General features: G+C 38.9%; 1 protein-coding gene across 2 annotated transcripts in view; it reads right to left on the bottom strand.

The window, feature by feature from the left end:
• Window positions 1-1,107: 1,107 nt before the first annotated feature.
• Window positions 1,108-23,755, bottom strand: part of LOC126723138 (uncharacterized) — a 76,911-nt gene continuing 54,263 nt past the window's right edge. Inside the window, exons 1-2 of one of the 2 annotated variants that reach the window (XM_050426428.1) lie at window positions 4,035-4,200; window positions 1,108-2,048 (exon numbers count right to left, since the gene is read on the bottom strand). In XM_050426428.1, coding sequence (XP_050282385.1) covers window positions 1,270-2,048; window positions 4,035-4,041 — 786 coding nt within the window. In that variant the 5' untranslated portion in view covers window positions 4,042-4,200 and the 3' untranslated portion in view covers window positions 1,108-1,269. Of the gene's footprint in view, window positions 2,049-4,034; window positions 4,201-23,755 lie in introns of those variants that run through there. The other variant, XM_050426429.1, reaches the window with a different exon arrangement.

The following is a 23,755-nucleotide window of genomic DNA, read 5'->3' as shown; positions in this document are numbered from 1 at the left end:
GAATAGCACAAAACATGAATATACAAGCAGTGAATGTTATTGTATGATGATAGAAATGTAACGTTAAAAAAATAAAAAAAATCCAGCAAAAGACGATAAGGACAGAAGAAAACAAATCATAGGATAGAGGTAGTAGTTGAAGTGTTGAACATTGTAAGTGAGGATAAAAATATAATTGTAAAGACTGAAGCAAAAGGGACCAAAATTTCTCTAGTTTTCTCTTCAAATGAGAAAATTGATTTTTGGTGCTCTTGGCCCTACCAAAATCTCACCTCTTTTCCCTCTCAACCAAACAACCAAAATTTCTCTAATAATCACTCCAACCAAATGCAACTTAAGTCACAATTGGATTTTGAGACAATTCTCTAACACTTATAGGTCATATGGATTTTAAAAGTGCTATGATGGTTGAATTGCATAATTAATTTAGATGAGGCCGAAGTCATAACCTTAAATTCTTAAATTCTATAGGGATGGGGTGGTTATTTGAAACGCTAAGGGCTTGGTAATTGCTTCGCTAACTTAGCAAATCCCTCCTCCTGGTACAGTAACACAAGTTGAAGCAATGGCAGCAAGAAAGCAGTTGAGTTCACTTTAGAAGTGGGTATCGGAGAAGCAATTGTTAAGGGTGACTCAAATATTATTTTTAAAGAGAAGCTCTAAACCATCATTCACTTTTTGCATGGGTATTTAATTCACAATGCAAAACTTCAAGTTTCTCATTTTTCTAATATTAATTTTTCCCTTGTTCGCCGTCAAGAGAACACAATAGCACATTCTCTTGTAAGAAGAACAATCACGTCACTCAATTTACTTGTCTAGGTGGAAGATGTGCCACTAGATATTCTTCATATTGTTTAGGCGGATTTGGCCTCTCTGATTTAAAGAAATTGATTTTTTTTTTCTTCTTTCAAAAAACTGGAGACTTGGTATAGAAAGTAATCCTTCCAAGTGGTACTAAAAACCTTTATTTTGAAAAATGATCTCCTAATTTGGAAGGACCATACTTGATTTGTAAAGTATCTAATGGAAATGCGTACAAGTTGATGTATTTCGATAGGAATTAACATCTTAAATCGATAAATAGAATATATTGAAGCATTACAAGCCAAGTATGAATAAAATGGAATCACAACATAAGAGATCCTTGGTAGTAAAACTTATTATACAAGCCAACTAATTTTTTAACAATAATAGTAGTAGAGGTCTTTCAATAGTAATTAAGAAAATAGTTATAAGAGTGATAAGCTGAAAACAAAGCGTGAAAAGTTAATTATAAAATGCAGCAATCAGACCAGTCCAATCAATTGAAGGTTCTTTACGAAGATTATCAATTTCTTGGCTTAGTTGTTGTAAAAGCTGTTCTTTCTCTCGGAAACCACTGATATCTGTCTGAATGCTACTTTTTTGTTGAGAATACACTTTTTTGAAATGGGGCATCTTCTGAATCATTAGCATTTCATAATCTCGTAGATTTTTCTCCAGTTCTTCCTGTTTGGAAACCATCTCTTGCATCTTATCTCGACAGGGTTGAAATTCAGTCTTGCGAGTGTTTAGAGTGTCAACAAGTGAAGCTCGAGCTTTTTCAAGTTCAGCTCTCTTTTTTTCTTTTTCAACTGCAGTGCTTAAACGATTAACTTCCCTATCGATCTCATTAATGAATTTCTTTAAACGGTCACACTTGTCCTTTCCAAGGATACTGGTTTCGCCAACCAAGCCTTCAGCAGCTTTTCTTAACTTGGACAAGCGAGACTCATCCAAAAGAACAACATCAACCGACATATTGAAGAAAGATTTAATATCTGCAAGGGACTCTGTTGTGGCATTAGAAGAGGAAGAGGCAGACTTGAATACTTTTTCCATTTCATTAAGAGATTTAGAGATATTCTCTAAAAGCATATGAAAATCCTTCAAGTTCTCCGTCAATTCAGTTTGTTGTGATTTCTCTTGCAGTTCTTCAGCTGGAACTGCTGGTTCAGTCGATGATGATTGCCTTCCCATGCCTAAAGACGTGGAAGTTGGCTTAACATTAGAACCACCGCGCTTCTCTGCAAAAGTGTAAGAAGATGTAGATAGCAAAGCATGAAATTCAATATACAGGGGACAACAGAAAGATCAATGAAAGATAATTCACCAAACATCCCCTGACTACCTCAGAAAAGAAGGCATAAAGCCTAGACTACCTCGGACATGGCTGTAAATGCCATATAAGTATATAACTCTTCCACCAAGAATTGAATTACAAAAAAGAGCGTTAGTTTGGGAATTGCTTATTTACGGTAGTTTGTTTGTACATAGTTTATTATTTTGGAAACATTTATGTTAAATGTGTTACAAAAAACTTAAAGCTGAAGTAGTTTATTAAAAAAAACTAAAAGCTAGAATATTTGGGGAAAAAAAAAAGAGTCAAAAAATAAAAAACTAATTTTTTTTTTCAACAATTTCCAAACGAATACTGGTATGAAGGAATCCAATAAGAACTAAGTCAAACTATCATAAATATAGTTAAATGTTAGAATTTATCACCAAACAACTTAAGTTTTTATTTATTAGGCTGGTAACTACGGCAAGGACATAAATCTCCACCCCGGAGTTCTTGAGACTTGGTATATAAAATCAACTCTCGTGTTTAAAGGATACTTCCCCAATAATACAATGAGCTGAATCATCTAAGGCTGTTGTCGTTGAAGTGAGAGTCCTAAATTCAATTGTACTATATTTATTCTCTATAAAAGGGAGGAAAGACGGTTCCAACCATTTTCTAAAGGATCAGAAAATAATTCGAAGTACTTTAGATAAGATGGGAATTGGGATTTTGCCTCCAGGATATCAAGCTTTCATCCACATATGAGTGCAAGTATATGACTCTGTCTTTGTAATTCTTGGTCACCCGGGCCAACGAATGAAAATAGGCAAAACACATAGTTGTATTAATTAAAGGAAAAACTTTAAGATCACAACCATTTCGCACTTATTTTTACAACTATCTAATGTGGATGAGTGTTAGTAGTTAAAAAAAAATAAAAATTGATGGGTTCAAGTAAAATTGACAAACAACCAGTAGTCAACCTCTAATCAATGAGTCAGGTTGGGTACATGTGGTGGAGGTTTCTGGAAGCTTGGGGAGGTGGATTTTTCTGTTGAAATAAAATTACAAAAAGAAACGTACACACAGACACAGAGAGAGAGAGAGAGAGAGAGAGAGAGAGAGATTTATAAAATTTCTTGTATTTTTTAAATTAAAAAAATGTAAATAAAATTTCTTGTATAAAAAATTGGGAAAAAAAGAAGTCAAAACTACCTATTTTAATGCAAAATAGAGCTGGACAGAAGGATCAACGTTAGTAACAATTGTGAGCTAGGGACTAAAGTTACAAAAACAAAACTTACGAGCCAAATTTGACAACTCAACAAACTCAAAAGATATAATTTGTAATTTTGTCAAATGTTTATGTTCTTGTACGGCTGTGGCAAGCCTTCCATTAATTTCCCAAATGGTAGTAAACAATAATCTGTAACATAGATGGGAAGAGACTGAGACAAAAACAAATACAGAAAGAAAAAAAAAAAATACCCTATAATTTCCATCTTAATAATATGATGATACTTTTCCATTCTACATGCCCACTTTAGCTCGAAGTATATATTCAAGAAATCACCGTTATTTTAATACTTTAATCTTTTGAAAGCGTAGTTGAGAAATTAAAACAACTCCGGATATTAAAATATTTATGTATAAAAATAACATTTTTTTAATATCGCTCACTCTTTTTTTTCTTATCTTTGTGGGTCAAGAACTCAATTTCGGAAATTTGAAGTTCCCTTCATACACTTTTTTTTTTTTTTTTTTTTTTTTTGAGAATCCTCTTCATACATTTTAAGCATATGCCATCAAAGATTTCCAAAGTGGGCAATAAAAAATGACAATAACGATGTAGTTTTAAAAATATTGACAGTAAAAAAAAATATATATATATATATATATTGAAAATGAAACAAAATAAGAAAGAAAACAACAGGATGAGAAAACATACCGTCCATGTTGCTATTGTCAGACCTGTCTTAGGAATTAGTTTCTTGAAATGCCTTCTTCTTGGATAGAAAAAAATGATAATTTACATTATTTATAGAGAGAAATCAATGGTCATGTTGCTCCACGACCGTACAATAGGACTTCAAGCATCTTGGAACCCGTACGTGCGATTTGTTGAAAGGAAAGAATAATTAAGGAATGGGGATGCAAGAGACAAGAATGATTGATGCCTATTTTGTTTGGAGAGAAGAGAAGAATCGAAGGAAGGTATTTCCCTTCACTATGATAAGATTATTAAAAATAATATTATTGTGGTTATTTTGTATTGGCTCAAGTGACCAAATTTAGTGTAAAGCTCGTCTAGAGCTAAATTTAGACCTTTAGCATCTACATCTCTATAAGCCTTGTATAGAGTTGATTGTAAAGTAGTATTCTTCACTTGCACGCCCAATCCTAGGGTATTTAAAGGAGGTTAAATCCTAGATTAAACACACATTAGTTATGGTTAATTGACTTGTATAACAAGTAGCATTTTTAGCTTGCATATCAAGCAGGATTGGGCTTGACCTAGACTATTGGACTTAACATATCTCTAACAAAGACAAAGTCTCGTTGAAGTTGATGGGTTGATGGGACTTCAATAGTATCATAGCACTTTACACATCAAGAAACTTCACAAACAGAATCGTACAAGTGATTTGTTGGAAGGAAAGAATAAAGAAGGGATCCGAATGCAAAATTAAAGAAGGATCAATGCCTATTTTAATTGGAGATTAAAGAAGAATCAAAGGATGTTATTTTCTTTTGGGGTTAACAAAAAAAAAAAAAAATTATGATAAGATGGAGCATTATTAAATTTGATAGATTAACAAATTCAAATGCTTTTATGTTATCATATATATATATATATATATATCTTAGATGCACAATATTTTTACAATAAATCTTAGGTGACAAACTATTACTAATTTTAATCTAGACACACCACTAACATCACTCTTTTACCCACCATTAACAAACTTGCCACATAGAATTTGTTGTAGAAATATTATGGACGTAGCATTTCTTTATATGTATAGATTTGTCCTACCTTCTAATAAGAAATGATTTTTATTGACTTGTCAAAAGTTCTTCCTACCTTTAAGGGAGCCCATTTGTTAATAAATAAATAAATAAATAAAAGAAGAAGAAGGAAACCTTAATGTTGTGGGCCTTCTATATAAATTAAAAATATCAAAAGTAATATACAACTGGTTTTTCAATCTTTATTATATTTCGAATTTCTTTCGATAAAAACGCAATATTCCTTTTTTTAAGTAATTTTGAATCTATAGATAGTTTTTAATTGCATTTTTACATTGAAAGCTCAATTAGTATAGAAACATTAATGCTTGTTTAGACCCCCGATTTTAAATTACTGCTCAGTTGCTTTTACTCTAACATAACTAAGTGCAGAACAAGAGTAAAAGATGCATAATAAACTGAAACACTACTCTTAGGCATAAGCAAGTACAATAAGCGATAAATATAAAGCTTAAAAAGTAGGGAAGAGAGATGCAAACATAAGATAACTCCGAGATGTGTTATTAAAGAGGAAACCGAAGTACCCGGCGAAAAACCTCTTCGCCGCCCTCCAAGTCAAAATCGATCCGTTGGTGAATAAGTTGGAGTACACAAATATCAAAAAGACCCTCCAAGCTTAATCTACCCAATGTACCTGAGCCCTCCAAGCTTCAGCTACTAACAGACTTCTCGGAGTCATGTCTTCACTAGTTATCCGGATCCCGCAATTCCACCCGATTGCATCTACCACTCAATGGCTTCTTCCAATGCTTCCCATAGGCACCAAAACTTTTCTCAACACTCAGAATGGGTGAGGTAAGTGTTTGGGTTAAGAATCTATCAAGGATGTATAAATGGAGAGGTAGGAGTAATGAAAACTTTAAAGAAATGATGTAGAGGATTGTGGGTAAACAATCTCTAACTCTCAAGTGTTTGGCTAAGGTTTCTCTCTCAAAAGTTTCTTGCAAAGTCCCCTTGTTCTTCTTACAATTTTGTGGGTAGTAAGGGTTTATATATTGTTGGTAAAGGTATGAGAAAAGGCACACTCAAAATAATCAGGTAGAGAGTTTCGCGGGTCACTTGCGACTTAGCCTGAGTCACAAATGACTAGCGAAATTCAACCTGTCAAAAACTCTTCAAATTCCAACATGTGCTTCTCACGTGACTTGTTTCGCGGGTTGGCAGTCGCGAGCCAATCGCGAAATTCTCATCTTCACAGAATCTTCACCTTTCACACATAACCCTTACATTAAATCCCACAAAAATACAAGGAAATGATTGAACAAAATTACAATCAAATTTGATATGGAATTAAAGCAAACATAAAACATAGTTGTAAAACACAACTTTACAATCTCCCCCTTTGGCTACTCCGTGACAAAACCCCTGAATAGACTCTAGGGTTAAAATGTGAGAATGGGAACAGAGGCAAAACTCACTCACACCTAAATCTAGAAACTGTGAAGCACTTGAACTATATACACCTATATCTTGAAACACCTGCACATAACAAATAGCTTCATTAAATATGAGGCAAGTAGAATACAAGACATGTATAAAGAGCAAGTAAAATGTGATCAAGTAAAGACAAAATAGACATGAACAAATAGCATAACTTGATCAAACAAGAACAATCATTAAGAAATGGCCATAATGAACATTTAACGAGAAAATGATCATCCAGACAAGCAAGCAATTAAGAGCAGTGCAAAAATTAATTACATGTCCAACAAACACATGATGCATTAAAGAAACTAAAGCAAGAGCCTATAGATAACTAAAAGTATCAAGAAACGGCTATAAAAACCAAGATACAGAAGTACTAAAGATAAACTGAATTTTAAACTGAAGTACTGAAAGTTTTAAAGTAAAGTAATGGAAATAAACTATACTAATCAAAATAGGGCAAAATGCTGTTAGAACTTCTAAGTTGTGTGGTTGTAGGTTAGCTTCCTCCTTTTGTATCCACTATGCTCCCCCTTTCTATAAGCACTCCCCCTTACTCTAAGGAGTATTCACATTATTCACAACAAGGATTTCTCCTCCTTTTTGGCACAAATAGCTAAAGGTCTGCCTTAAGCTTGTGCTGAATCTCATCCAACTGTGTCTCAATAGTAGTCAAGCAAAGCTGAACACGATTATTCTGAGAATACATGATATTAGCAAGTCTAGAAATGCGCTCATGTAAACCCTCCATCAAAGTCATCATCCTATCCATGTGAGGGATAGGTGATCTAGGCTGAGAGTGAGTGCTGGAAGGTTAAGGCTCCGGAGTCTAAGGAGGTAATGTCTCAAGAAGTTTGGAGACACTAGGAGCAGCTGAGCTTTTCCCAATGGGAGAGGCAGGAAAGGAAGTCTTAGATCCATTCAATGGAGGCTTGGTGGGGCTCTTCTTTGCCCTTTCAACAGAGGAGTGAACCTTGCTGCTCTGAAGAAAATGCAAGGAAATCGGATCTTGACAAGGTAGGACTGTTCCATTCTTAAGAGGATGAATGCCCTTGAGAGTTAGAATAATCATGATTAGGTTGTAGAAAGGAAGATGTGTCCTTGCAGCTGATCGTCCTACAATCCTTGTCAATGCCAGGCCTCGATCGGAGTGAAAAACTGCCGTCATCGGGCTTTCATTCGACCACCCGCTATGGCGATGCTCCTATGCACGTAGGGCCTATTGGAGGCCCCTCTCGATTGGTTGGTGTGCTTGGTGTGGTTTGCGCAAAACTTCGAGTGCTCTCTCTCTCGGTGGAGGAAGGTATTTGTCTAACTTTGGTCGTTTGGCAGGAATCTTGGCCAAATTTTAAAGGATTACCAAAGGTAAGTGAAGTTGCCACCAATCATTGGGTTTTTCTAAGGTGTGATTGGTCACCTGTTTCTAGTTGATTTTATTACCAATCCTAAGCTAAGAAAAAAAGGGTCTTTTTTCCTAATCTAATGTGGATGGTAAAAAAATCATGATTCTTGAGTCCAGAAGTTTGGTTACGTGTGGGGAAGGTGTTAGGCATCCCACAACGCCTGTCCAAGGATAGTCCTTTGTTTTGATAAAACCTTAATTTTTGGGGATTGGCAGTAAAAACATGATTTTGGCATTGGCTTTTGAGGCTTCGCATCCATGGGGTGCTTTGAGGTTTGGCTTTTGAATGGGTGTGGTCCAAATATATACTTTACTAAGGCATTCGAGCAAAGTACCAAATTTTCACAATGAAAATCAGGCGATATGTCACCTTATTTTCGCGACGAAAATTAGACATCGCTTTGCCTTAGGTAACATGGACTATGACAATCACACCAGAAGGAGTGAGCAGGTATTTATATACGTACATCATTCACAATGCAATCACACAGAGCAGGAAAGTAAATGCCTACATCCCTAGAGCATGGCCTAAAATATAGGTGTGGGAAAGTAAATAGGGGTTGCCATACTCTAGAGATGAGGATGAATGGTACATGACATGATATACCTAATATAAATCATCTAAGAGAGAAAGGAAGGAGGAAGGAAGGGGTTTTAAAATAGTACATAACCAAATGGGAGAGGCTAGACCCCTAAAACTACTGAACATTGCTGCTTGGCTTATATCTACATGCTTGCATCTTTGCCCTTTTGCTTGCGCCTAGGAGACCGTGCCCTAACTCCACATGTTCTCGCTTCATATGTGTACATGCAAAGGCAAAGACAAGAAACCATCAGACAAGCAATTGAAGGAAAAGATGCAAAGAGCATATGAAAGAGGCATAAAGCAGATAAGTATGATAGACATAGCAAGCAAAGAAACAAGAAAGCAAGGAAACAAGCGAGAAGGCAAATAAGCAAGAAAGTAAACAAAAGGTGGTGTCCACGAGGGACAAATGTAGGTTTGGGGATTTCCATGACTTCATTGTGTTGAAGTATGGACGAAAAACTAGCAAGCAACACTCATGCATCAACATGTGAGCAAGCATGTAAAGATGCATAGAAAGCCAACGGGTGGCACAAACAAGCATGGCAAGCATATCATCGCACACAGCGGAAAGGGGGAAAGATATGCACGAAACAACTGGCATCATCGTGATGCAACCTAAATGGTTATATCTAAACAAGGCCTCATGGGCGTTGGACGTAACCACAAAACCACAAACCTACTAAAGGCGTCAAGCATGGCAAATCCTAGATCTAGAGAGGATAACACAAGCATAAAACATAGAAGCAAGCAAGCATAGATAAGCAAATAGGATGATCCAAGCACTTTTATGTGGGCCTTGGTGTATGGACGATGACAAAGACCATAGGGTCTAGATTAGGTCCTAACCATCAAGCCAAAACACAAGAAAGAAAGACAAAGCGACAAAAGGGCTACAATAGCACATGGCATGACAAACATGGCCTAGGTCTAGGCATATAAACATGGCATAGAGAGCACAAGCACATGGAAGATAGCATTAAGCATGTAGAGGACATAGATCCAAGCACATAGGCATGTGAAAACATAGATCTAGATATATAGGCATAGAAACATGCATGTAAACATGTAAAAGCCTAGCACATAGACATGGAAGAACATGGATCCAAGCATATAAGCATGTGAAGACAAGGGTCTAACCATATAGTATGGAAATTAACACATAGATACATAGATCCAAGCAACGCATAGTCAATAACATCATACAAGGCATGTGAGCATGTAACCATAACATCATCCTAGAACAAAATGAGGAACAAAGCATAGGAAAACATGGCATATAACATAAAGCATGTAGATCTAAACATATAAGCATGTAAGGATGTAGATCTAAGCATGAAACATGGCATAAGGCATAAAAAGCAAGGGGATTTAGGCTAGAAGCAAAAATAAAGCAAGCAACATGCTAAAGAAAGTAATAAATCATGTGATTCAAGCAAAAAGAACAAGATAAATGCTAGAAAAAAAAAAGTAAAAAGTTAGGGGTGTGGATAGTAGCTAAAAAGCTACTTCCACACCCCTAAACCCCAAATCCAAAGTGTAGAACCAAGGAAAAGAAGATTGGGCATAAGAACTATACCTTGTACTTTTGGTGAAGAAGGAAGAATTAAAAGACTTTGATGTGTTTAGAAGAGAGGAAAAATATGTAGAAATCGTCCAGGAAGAGATCAAAACCTAGAAGCTCCTCCTTTTTTTTGTCTGGAGGGTGCCTGAGGCCTTTTATAGCCCCGGCACGGATTACGAGGCAGCGGCCCTTGTAGGGCCTTGGCTGCCACCTTCAAATGGTCTTGGATGGGGTTGATCTTGACACCCCTAGAAATATCTTGACTTCCAGTTTCTAAAAGGTATGGAACTTGAAAATCCAATGGTCGGATCAAAAGTTATGGCTCTCGAAAGTTAGCTGTGCATCGATCAGTGCATTATCCTAGTTTTCACGATATCTCGGCCGTTCTATCTCCGATTTCAACCCATGAATAGTCGTTGGAATAAGAATTTGATCATCTTTAGAATGGCTTTAGTTTCAACCCGTTCTGACGAATGGATCAAAATTAGGGGTTCTAGGCCTGTCGGGAGTCAACTCTAGGTCAAGCTTGGTCAAACTTGGTCAAAGTTTCCAAAAATCTCCAAGAAGCTCGAGTTTGATGTAAAAATATGAAAGTGTTGTTTTGTGAGGGTTTTGACCTCGTTTTGACCTTCGGTCAACCCTAGGTTGACCAAGGGAATTTTTGTCATTTTAGTTTAAAAAGGCACTTTGGGTGCTTCGATGTCTGAACGGGTTGCAGCACATCATTTTGGATGTCCTCATGGCCCCATGGAGAGAAAATAATATGTTTTTTATTTTTCGGATAAAGAATGTGATTTCAAAATTTGTTGCCCCTAGATTTGCTTGCGGAGACTACTCATAGATCAAGACCGGATCTTACCTAACTGGACCATTCTGTTGTAGTTGCTTTTGAAATATTTTTTGGACCTGTCTCTGAGCTCTAGGGAAGGGAAAGGTTTCCCCCTCTTTTTTCTTTTTTTTTTGGAGGTTTAATCGGGTCAACGGTCAACGCTCACTGACGCCTAAGAAGGTGTGCTAGTAGCCAGGCCACCCCAAAACCCTATAAAAGTCCCTTTTGGCTCATTTTTTACCTCATTTAACCCTTTCCTTTGACTTCCCACTTTTGAAAAATTCTCTGGAGTGACTATGACCTTAGCAAGTCCAACTTTTCAGTTTCAGTCTGCTGCTTCAGTCTTTTCCGTACTTGAGGTCGGTGTCTTTTTCTTCTTCTTCTTCTTCTTCTTCTTCTTCTTCTTCTTCTTCTCTCTCTCTCTCTCTCTCTCTCTCTCTCTCTCTCTCTCTCCCCTACAAAATGTTAGTACCAATACTACTAGGGATGCATGCTAGTGCTTATTTTATTTTTGGAATTTTCATAAGCTCGTATTTTTGCCATGCTATCTTAGGGGGATGCATACATTTTTTTTCTTTTTGCCTGTGTTATATGGGTGTGCAAATATGTGGGAATTTAAATGCTGAAAATAAAATGTGGGATATAGGTAAGGGGACTTACCTGGTAGTCGGGAATAGTGGAAATGGTGAGACGTACGGCATGGCCACTAGTTAGCCTCGAGATGGAATGTGTTAAGCCAAAAATGTATTGACCCCTTTGGCAATTTAATTAATTAATTATCCAAGTTAATTAATTAAGTCAATTTAACATGCAATAGCGTGGTAGCACAATAAAATCACAAACTAAGTTAAATGCAGCGGAAAATAAGTTTGACATAAGTGATTTGTTTACGAATGAGGAAAACCATCGAGGCAAAACTTCATTGGGTGAATTTAAGGTCACTACTCTTGAGAATCCACTATTATCAATCACAAGCGGTTACAAGTAAAAGGAATCCTAGTACCCAACACCAACCAATAGTTGAACCCTAACCCCAATACCAATTGGACTTGTATTGTAGCGACAATCTCTCAATTCAATGCACTAATCCCAGTACGTGATTGACCAATGATGCACGGATCCCAGTACGTGACTAACACACCAACTTTAGGAGGATGTTCGTTGCAAAGTTCTTTAGTTCATCTAACAATAAAGATCAAGAAACTCCTTGGTCACAAAACCCTTGGTGTACAGAAGCAGTAGCTTCTACAAAGAATATGATGAACCAGAGCAATTTCTATCTCCGGTCACAGTATGCATGTATAATCACCTCGCATCACCTTGCATCCTAGTGACGACTCTTAAAATAATCCTTATATATGTCTAGGGTTGTGAGAAAAGAAACCCTACACAAATTCTCAAGGATATGTGTGTAATCAGATCTGGAAAACCTAATTTCGTAATCCTCGATAGATATAGATTGTGTCAAGCTTCTGTTGAGCTTTAGCAGTTAATTCTTGATAGAAAGGATTCTGTCGAGACTTCTGTCGAGATTTAATGAGCAGCACATTCTTCACTTGTTTCTTGGTCAGATTTGCATGGCTTTAATACTAAACTTGAACACTTTTTTCTTGAAGTACTAAACTCATCTTAGATCTACCCAATTGCAAGTAAAGTGCATTTTGTCAAAGGATTAGCCAATTACATAAATATGTCCTTAACAATCTCCCCCTTTGGCAATCTGTGACAAAACCACAACGAAAAAATAAATCATGAGAGAAGTCTGTAGAGAGGGAAAATTCCCTACCTATCGCAAGCTGACACGTCACATTACCAAGTCCACAAAATACAGCCAATTACAGAGCACCATGTATTGCTGCTAGGTTTTGCTATCACTATTCAGAAGCCAACAGAAATTTGCCAAGTGTCATGCAAGAACCAATCACGCATCAGCGCACATGTAAGCGATGACTCAAGCAGCCTCGCACGTGTAAGCGATGACTCAAGCAGTCCAGCATGCGTAAGCGATGACACAAGCGGACTAATCAGGCTGTGACATGTGTCACCAATCAAGTTCTGCCACGTATTGCTCACCCACCCCAAAACTCCTATAAATAGAAGCCTTCCTGAGACATTTAGGAGGACCAGAATTTAGAAGTGAAAAAGCTCTGCGAAGATCAAGCCTCAAAGCCTTCAAGAACTTCAACCCCAAAATCGAAGAACATTCGAAGCAGAATCATCCAGATCATCTGCCTAGATCCTAAAGTTCACGGGAATCAAGCCAAAAGTGTCCGAAAACATCAACAAATCACAAATCATTGAAGCTCAACGAATTCAAGCCTCTAAAGCTCCGAAGAACTTCCACCACAAACCTTCGAAGACGAAGAACGCACGAAGAACACGAAGAACGCGAAGAACAAAGGATTTCTAAACAAGCTCATAGCCAGAGATTCATTGTAATTCCGTTTCAGTAATCTTCGATCCATCCCTCAACCAAATTGAAGGATATTTTGTGTTCAAGTCAAATCCACATTACCATAAATCTAATCAATAAGTTTTGCAAGGAGATCGAATCAGAGGATCACTCTTTTGTAATTCGAGAGAATTGTACCACACAATCATCAATACAAATTCGCATTTGTGAAACTATTTTACTTGTTTGATATATTTCAAACTAGAAATTTAGTCGCTTACAAATTCTGGCACGCCCAGTGGGACCTCTCTACCTCTCATCTCTTCCTCCTTCAAAAGAAAAGAAATTCGATATCATTTTGCTACTAGCTTCAATGGCCTCTAGCAAGAATGTCCGAAAGTCAGTGGTTGATGATTCCAGTGCTGATGAGTATGTCGGCCCAATCACTCGCAGTCGGTCCAAAGCTCTTGATCGACTCCAACCTTAACCAACCCAAGAAAGCCAACCTCCTGCTGTCACCTCTCTGGACTTTCTTGCAAATAGGAAAGCTACCACTAAAGATTCATCTGTCTCGAAAGATTTGGAGACCAGTAATGAATCATCCCCAACAAAGACCTTTTCTATCAACTCTTCACCCGTGATGAGAAACTTAAGGAGTGAAGTACCATTGACTCATCCTGTTTCATCATTTTCCCCGTCATCTATAGAGGTCATGCCAGTAATGATGACTAACACCTCTACCATGGAAGAAAAGATGGCTGAAATGGAACAAAGGGTCATCCTTCTCACAAAGGCACTTGAAGAAAAGGATGTCAAAATTGCAACCCTAATGAATAAGCTGGAGGTACAAGATTCGGGTGAATCAAGTCTTGGCCCTGAGCAGCCACCTGGCTTTACCTTCAAAGGAGAAAATGCCAAGGGTGATAAAGGAAAAGGAGGTGAAGGCACTTCTCAACATGGACATTCCACCTCAATGGCCTCAATATCTGTCCAACAACTACAGGATATGATTACAAATATCATTCGAGCACAATATGGAGGTTCTTCCACAAGTTCTCTCATATATTCCAAACCCTATACAAAGCGCATTGATAACATGAGAATGCCAAATGGGTATCAACCTCCCAAGTTCTTGCAATTTGATGGCAAAGGAAACCCTAAGCAACACATTGCTCACTTTGTAGAAACTTGCGAGAATGCAGGGACTCAAGGAGGCCTCTTTGTAAAGCAGTTTGTCCGTTCACTAAAAGGGAATGCCTTTGATTGGTATACAGACTTAGAGCCTGAATCAATCGATAGCTGGGAACAACTTGAAAGGGAGTTTCTCAACCGATTCTACAGCACACGATGCACAGTAAGCATGATGGAGCTTACCAATACTAAACAGTGGAAGGATGAGTCCGTCGTTGATTATATCAATCGGTGGCGTTCTTTGAGTCTAGACTGCAAGGATAGACTTACTGAAATATCTGCTATAGAGATGTGCATCCAAGGCATGCATTGGGGACTTCTTTACATCCTTTAAGGAGTAAAGCCTTGAACATTTGAAGAGTTGGCAACTCGTGCGCATGACATGGAATTAAGTATTTCCAGCCATGGAAATACAAAACCTCCCGTACCTGAAGAAAGGAAAGAAAGACGGGAAATAAGGAAAAATGACAGGAATGCAAAAAGTAATATCAAAGACTCAATGAATGTCAATCCTGCCCCAATCAAAATTTCAACAAAAAATGTGAAGGCCAATGAAAAGAGGCCTGAAGGAGGTCAACAACGTGAGACGCGTCGCTCATCACTTAAGGAATGGGAACAAAAGGTCTATCCTTTCCTAGACGCCGATATGCCTGAAATGCTAGAACAACTGCTCAAGTTGAAATTAATTGAATTGCCAGAATGCAAACGACCGGAAGAGATGAGAAAAGTTGATGACCCGAACTATTGTAGGTATCATCGCATCATAAGTCATCCAATCCAAAAATGCTTTGTTCTTAAAGAACTCATCATAAAGCTAGCCAAGGAAAGGAAAATTGACTTGGATTTTAATGATGTTGCTCAGTCAAACCTGGTCACATTTTCTTGTGGGTTACCTAGTTCCCTATCTCCAAATACTAAGCAAGGGGTAAATACCACGCTCATCCATTTTGGTTCTCTAGAACCGGTTCAAGTTCAGCTCTCACAAAAAGCACCTCATTATAGTTCAAACGATGATAAAAGGTCAACGACGGATGAGGAAGAAGGTTGGACAATGATTGTTCGCAAGAGATGGAAGAAGAAACGAGCATTCCCTCTTCATTTGATCACCCAAGAGTCCAAAAGAGCACAAAACCAGATTCAGCCTTGGTCAAAAAGAATGAGTGATAAGAGGCAAAGGAGACTAGGAACAAAAGTATATGAAGATTCAGCACAAACCCGAAAATCTCGAAAGCTCATCACATTGGAAGAATTCTTCCCCAGAAAATTCTTTCAAAATGACTCAGCCGAGGCCATCCACACAGTTTCTCGTTGCGAAATGCAGGACGAAAAGGAGGACGTTGACCATGATGATCCAAAAGAGGCCTTGTCATCTTTGGAGGAACTCCAATCTCAGGTCGATGAAGTTAAACCCTTGCAATCCTCCATATCACTAAAAGAAGTGCTCACCCGAGCTCTTGAGGAGCCAGAGATATATGCCCCTCATACCAATACGCTTCAACAAACACAGGGATGTTACGCATGCTCTCCAGATTTGACTTTCACTGATGAAGATCTATTGTTAGGCTCTGAGCCCCACAATCGCCCACTCTATGTCTCTGGTTATGCTCGTAAACAAAGGATCGAGCGTATCCTTGTTGATGGAGGTTCAACCGTTAACATACTTCCAAAAATGACCATGAAACGACTGGGTTTTACTATGGAAGAATTATCACATAGTCGTTTGGTCATCCAAGGTTTTAATCAAGGAGGACAACGTGCAATCGGCCTAATCCACCTAGAATTATCCATTGGAGAATTGAAAAGCAACGTCTTGTTCCACGTCATTGACGCTAAGACAACCTACAACATGTTGTTAGGACGTCCTTGGATCCATGAAAATGGAACAGTGCCATCAACCTTGCATCAATGCTTCAAGTTCTTTCAAAATGGAATAAAAAAGGTCGATGCCGATTTAAAACCTTTTGCAGAAACCGAAGCTCATTTTGCTAATGCAAAATTTTATGCAAAAGAAGACATTTCTAGCGAGGTTCTTCCAGTTGAGATCCCGCCTATGAAAGGTAAACAAGATGAAAAGGAGCATGTTAAATTCATCGCCAAAAAGGACATCTCTTCCCCAAAGAAAGGTCCAGAACCATTCCTCCGGTATATACCATTATCACATCGCAAGAATGGACAATCACCATTCGCGGAATGCCTTGAACCTACAAAAGACATGGGGAGACCTGCAAAGCTCACGATGGAGGATGTAGCCATATTGAAAGAAAATCATGTCATGCCTTTAACTTCGTCCACAAATCCTTTGCCCTCGAAGCCGTTAAATGGATTCGTGAGGTCTTCGCAAAGTCCGATAGAGCATGGTATTCTACCAAGTGAGCGGATGAAAGAATGGTTCAACCCAAAGGCATATAGGCTGTTAGCCAAAGCAGGCTACGATTTCTCAAAACAAGAAGACTTAGGGAAGCTAATTCCAGAAGCCACCGGAGAAAAGATGCATGGCCTTAGCAAAACACAAAGGAAAATGCGGCTTGAAGGGCATGAAATTCCTATCCCAAAGACCGGATTAGGTTATACTCCCGAACAACCAGCTCAGATATGGATCAAGAAAAGAAGCGATCCTTCGAGTTCCCAATACATAACGGTGGAGGTCGGTGAGAGTTCAAATCAAAGAAAAGACCATTCTTCACCCCATGTCTCAGTGTTTGATCGCATCGAGGCCTCGTCATCACGAATCACAGTGTTCGACAAGTTAAATACAACTTGTTTAACACCAAATCGGGACACTATTGCTTGTAAATCAGTCTTTGATTGACTGGGGGCAACAAAAAGGCCTATTGATAGTCATTCTCAAAGTTCAATAAACTTTAACGTTCAAGGGGAGAAGAAAGCCAATGATGAGATCCGCAGTAGCATTCCTTCACGCATGAAACGTAACTTTACCTTGGAGATCAACACTGAAGGATCGCTCAAAGTCAAAAGACGAACGATTGTACATACAAGTCAGTTACCCGTCCATGATGAGGAAATTGAAGAGGTATCATCCTCGTTTCATATTACAATAGAAGAGGGTACACTGTCAGATGCTGAAGCAACCAATGAAGAGGTCGATGAAGCTCCTCCAGCCTTGGAAGATGGAGGACAAGCTACAGTTGATGAACTTAAAGAGATCAATTTAGGAACTGTTGAAGAACCCCTGCCAACTTTCATCAGTGCGCTTCTTACCCCTGAAGAAGAAGAAGGATACCTCAAGCTCCTAGTAGAGTACAAAGATGTCTTCGCTTGGACTTACAAGGAAATGCCTGGGCTCAATCCGAGTATTGCTCTACACCATTTGGCAGTAAAGAAAGGCGTGTGCCCAGTCAAACAAGCTCAAAGACGCTTTCGGCCAGAGCTTATCCCTCAAATAGAAACCGAGGTCAATAAGCTCATTGAAGTAGGCTTCATTCGTGAAGTGCAGTACCCGGAATGGATTGCTAACATCGTCCCTGTCAAGAAGAAGAATGGACAAATTCGAGTGTGCGTTGACTTCCGTGATTTGAGCAATGCATGTCCCAAAGATGATTTTCCATTACCCATCACTGAGGTCATGGTTGATGCCACTACCGGTCATGAAGCTTTATCTTTCATGGATGGATCTTCGGGTTACAACCAAATTCGAATGAATCCTAAGGATGAGCAGCTTACAGCTTTCTGTACCCCTAAGGGAATTTACTGTTACAAAGTGATGCCTTTTGGACTAAAGAATGCTGGTGTTACTTATCAACGGGCCATGCAGAAGATCTTTGATAATGTACTTCATAAATACGTGGAGTGTTATGTCGATGATTTGGTGGTTAAAACAAAAAGGAGGGAAGACCATCTAGCAGATCTACGGTCCGTGTTCACCCGCTTGAGAAAGTATCAGCTTAAGATGAACCCCCGCAAATGCGCTTTTGGCGTAACATCTGGAAAATTTCTTGGTTTCATTGTGAGGCACCGCGGTATTGAAATTGACCAGTCCAAAATTGAAGCAATCCAGAAAATGCCAGAGCCCAAGAATCTGCGAGAAATTAGAGGCTTGCAGGGAAAACTAGCCTACATACGACGATTTATCTCGAATTTGGCTGGTCGATGTCAACCTTTCAATAGATTGATGAAAAAGGATGTGCACTTTGAATGGGATGAGGCTTGTAGCAATGCTTTTGCACGCATCAAAAGATACTTACTTAATCCTCCAGTTTCAGGTGCTCCTATCCCAGGAAAGCCTTTAGTGCTGTATATTGCGGCCCAAGAAAGGTCTCTAAGTGCTCTTATGGCGTAAGAAAATATAGAGGGGAAAGAAAGAGCCCTTTATTATCTAAGTCGAACTCTCAATGGGGCTAAATTAAATTATTCTCCTATTGAAAAGATGTGTCTCGCTCTTTTCTTTGCCATAGACAAACTGGAGCACTACATGCAAGCATATATGGTCCGTTTGATAGCAAAGGCAGACCCAATCAAATATGTCCTCTCCAGGCCAGTGATTTCGGGTTGAATAGCTCGATGGGCAATCTTGCTTCAGCAATATGACCTTGCATACGTTCCACAAAAAGCTGTCAAAGGACAAGTATTGGCAGATTTCTTAGCTAATCACCCAGTTCCGTCTGATTGGGAGTTCTCTGATGATTTCCCAGATGAAGATGTGTTTTACATTGAAGTAATGCCACCATGGGTGATGTTTTTCGATGGGGCTGCACGTCAAGAAGGAGCGGGGGCAGGTGTAGTGTTTGTTTCTCTACAACGGCATATACTTCTTTACTCGTTCTCATTAAGTGAACTTTGCTCTAACAACGTAGCTGAATATCAAGCGTTGATCATCGGTCTCCAGATGGCTATTGAGATGGGCATATCACAACTTGAGATTTTGGGGGACTCAAAATTAGTTATCAACCAAATCTTGGAGCAATATGACGTCAAGAAAGAAGACCCCATCCCCTATTGCAAATATGCGAAGAAGTTGCTAGCAGATTTTGAAGTCATCACATTGGAGCATATACCGAGGAAGGAGAATAGACAGGCCGATGCTTTAGCTAATTTGGCTACTACCTTAGTATTATCCCAAGAAGAGACAACCAAAGTCGCTATTTCCCAAAGGTGGGTGGTACCTCTCGTGGTTGAAGAAGAAGAAGAAGAGCAAGCCAACATCATTTCTGTATGCCTTGTCGAAAAAGAAGATTGGTGTCAAGTGATCATTGAATACCTTCAACATGGAAGACTCCCGAATGATAAACGCCACAAGACTGAAATTCGGCGGAGGGCTGCTCGATTCATTTACTATAAAGACACTCTCTTCCGCCGTTCATTTGATGGATTGTTTCTCCGTTGCTTAGGAGAGGAGGAGGCTAAACAAGCCTTAGAGGAGGCTCATTCTGGAATATGCGGCGCATATCAATCAGGTCCTAAGTTACATTATAGGATCAAACGAATGGGTTACTATTGGCCTACAATGGTGCAAGATTCTATGGAATGTGCTAAAAAGTGTGAAGCTTGTCAGTATCACGCAAACTTCATCCACCAACCGCCAGAACCTTTACACCCAACTGTAGCTTCTTGGCCTTTTGATGCATGGGGGCTTGATGCAATAGGGCCATTACCAAAGTCATCCGGTGGCCACTTGTACATCTTGGCCGCAACTGACTACTTCTCGAAATGGGCGGAAGTTGTACCCCTTAGGGAAGTGAAGAAAGAAACGGTGGTCAATTTCATTCGAACTCACTTGATCTATCGGTATGGTGTCCCTCGGTATATCATAACTGATAATGGCAAACCATTCTACAATAGGCTGATGACAGAGCTATGTGAGAAGTTTGAATTTAAACAATACAACTCCTCCATGTACAATGCCTCGGCAAATGGACTAGCTGAAGCGTTTAACAAAACACTTGGCAGTTTGTTGAAAAAAGTGGTATCCAAGACAAAGCGAGACTGGCATGAAAGAATCGGAGAAGCATTATAGGCATATCGAACAACATTTCGAACGCCCACTCAAGCAACACCATATTCTCTTGTCTACGGAGTGGAAGCCGTCCTTCCTTTAGAACGCCAAATCCCATCATTACGGATTGCCATTCAAGAAGGATTGACTGGAGAAGAAAATGCCAAGCTCAGGTTGCAAGAATTAGAGGCACTTGGTGAAAAAAGGCTCGAGGCCCAACAACGCCTTGAATGCTATCAAGCTCGTCTTTCAAGCGCATTCAATAAAAGAGGCAAACCACGATCATTCCAAGTTGGTGACTTAGTCCTCGCCATTCGAAGACCTATCATCACAACTCATCGTACAGGCAATAAGTTCACTTCAAAATGGGATGGACCTTATGTTGTGCAAGAAGTCTACACCAATGGAGCTTACAAGTTGATTGATAATGATGGTGTAAGGATCGGCCCCATCAATGGGAAGTTCCTCAAACGCTTCTATGCTTGAAAATCGAGGATTGCTCCTCGGTAAGAGCTTAAACTACCCACCATAACGCTGCAAGGGTACATGATGTCTTCCCATTACCTTTGAAAGCGTACAAATAAAGAAAAATGAATCCCACTCTATGTCACCATTTGCGAGTGTGGCGTAGTGGTTGGATGCTTATGTCGCCCTTGAGGCCAAGGTCTCGGGTTCGATTAGTGGTGATACCCACTATGCGCAATTGGTACCCATAAAATATTGTGGGGCGTAGGGCGAGGATTACACACGTGAGCCCTCCTTTTTTGCCAAAGAAAACAAGATTGATCTAGACTTCAATGAAGTTGTCGGGTCAAACCATGTGACCGTTGCTTATGATGTACTTCCAACTCCCAAGTAGAGGACAAACACTAAACAGCTCACAAGTTGATCAACAATGACGATGCAAGGATCGGCCCTATCAATGGGAAGTTCCTCAAATGCTTCTATGCTTGAAAGTGTACCAATAAGGAGAAATTAATCCCACTCCATGTCAACAATTGCGAGTGTGGCGTAGCAGTTGGACACCCATTTCTCCCTTGAGGCCGAGGTCTCGGGTTCGATCAGTGGTGATACCCACTATTACACACTGCGCCCTTTTTCTTTTGTCAAAAAAAAAAAATCTTTTGAACTACGTGATGACTTGATCCCTCTCCGGGGTACGTAGGCAACTTAGTATCTTTTGTTGAGTTCAGTCACGCACTAAAAAAAAAATTATTATTAAAAAAAAAAAACAAAAACAAAAAAAAAAAAAAGAAAAAAAAAACAAAAAAAAGAAAGAAAAAAAAAAAACAAAAAAAAGAAAGAAAAAAAAAAACAAAAAAAAAAGAAAGAAAAAAAAACAAAAAAAAAAAAAGAGATCATAAAAAAACAAAAAAAAGATCATCAAAAAAAAAGATCATCAAAAAAAAAAAAAAAGGAAATCATCAAAAAAAAAAAAAACTGTTAAACTACGTGATGATTTGATCCCTCTCCGGGGTACGTAGACAGCTTAGTACTTGTCACTAAGTTCAGTCACATGAAAAGAAGAAGGATGGCCAGTCTAACTTGAGGAGTTTTCCAACAGTCAGCAATGCGCTTTTAAGGTCCCTTCGGTTGGCAAGGCATTGCTCAATAGGAAGATCAAAGATCGACGTAGTAGAAAATGAAGACTGTAAGGAGTTGACGTTGCTTAACTTTCTTTGAAATGATGATAAACATAGGTTGATGCTTGGTTGTGGAGTAAAATAAAATCTCCAACCTCTTTTGCAAGAAATGAAGTCTTCATAGCATTGCTCATTTTCTGTGGCCATCCTCCTACATCTCTGAGGTATACTTTGCATCATTTATCTCCTGGGGGCATCTCCTTGTACCTTCCAAGTCTAGGCTACATAGTCTTTCTTCTAGGTTGTGCCACTTCATAACTCCGAAATTAGAACCACATCATCTCCCTTCTGAGTGGTGTAATTTCACATCATGTCTCTGAAATCTGGATGACGTCAACTTCCTCCGGAATGATAATAAATTATATATCTGAAGTCGGTGTGGCATCATCTCTCCTCTACGAGCATGTTCGTGCAATATCAAAATTCTTGGTAGCATGCTCTAGCGTCTTCAAATGTTATGCACCCTTGATGTCTAAGCTATGTTGCCTCTAAAAAATTTGGTGCGACTTCAATGCGAGTGCAAGTGCTAATGTGAAGTGTTGTCGTGGCTCCATGGCAAAAATGAACATTGGCACGGCTTCGGCGAAAATGGAGTGTTGACGTGGCTTCATGGCTTTGGCACAAATGAAGTGTTGTCGTTGCTTCATGGCAAAAATGAACGTTGGCACGGCTTCGGCGAAAATGGAGTGTTGACGTGGCTTCATAGCCTCGGCGCAAATGAAGTGTTGACGTAGCTTCATGGCAAAGATGAATGATGACATAGTTTCGGTGCAAAAATGAAGTGTTGACGTAGTTTCATGGCATGGATGAATGTTATCACGACTTCAGTGCAAATGTGGGCACGGCTTCAATACAAGGACAGATGCTGGCACGGCTTCATGGTAAAAAAACTCTTGATACGACTACGTTACAAAGACTCTTGAAATGGCTGCGTTGAAAAGACAAGTGTTGGTGCAGCTTAATTGCCAAGGAAAGCATGCTACATAACAAAAACAAGCAACAACAAAGAGCTTATCAGAAGAAAATCTCATGGTATGTCTAAAAAAAAAAAAAAATCAAAAAGAGAGCTTCATTTCCAATATCTAGCCTGTGAAAAAAAAAAAAAAAAAATCAGTACGAATAAAGCAAGTCATAAAGAAAAAAAAAATATATATATATATATATATGTAAATATAAATAATAATTAAAAAAAAAAAAAAAAAGGAGAAGAAGAGAAAGGCATAATTTCTCTAAGCTTAGGGAATTATGCTACTCATCAGAGATGCTGCTTGTACGAGTTAGTGCATGTCCTGAGTGGCTTTATATAGAGATCCATAGAAGCTAGTAGACAAAACAAAAACACCTGTAAAAAGTTAAAAGTGCCATATTTTCAAAGGGTGACGTACCCATTTGAAAAATTAGAAATGTAAAAGCCCATAAATGTATCATGCTGTCAGAAAGAAAAAATTACACTAAACCTCGGAAACTATGACACTAGACTGTGAATGAAATCCTAGACCGACGAAGGGAAGCTTCTTGTTCTACTGTGTCACCAACTCCTTTGTGAACAGCAGAGACACTCAGTGGTTACTCTGGAACCACTCCCTGCCTGGATTGTCAAACGTTGTCAGAACGGCCACCACCAATGTAGACCAAGGTGCCGACAAGTCTAGCAATG

This window comes from Quercus robur, chromosome 4 (assembly GCF_932294415.1).
Source record: "Quercus robur chromosome 4, dhQueRobu3.1, whole genome shotgun sequence".
Lineage (NCBI taxonomy): Eukaryota > Viridiplantae > Streptophyta > Magnoliopsida > Fagales > Fagaceae > Quercus > Quercus robur.
The sequence above is the reverse complement of the archived record's forward strand: the minus strand, read 5'-3'. Positions and strand labels throughout refer to the sequence as shown.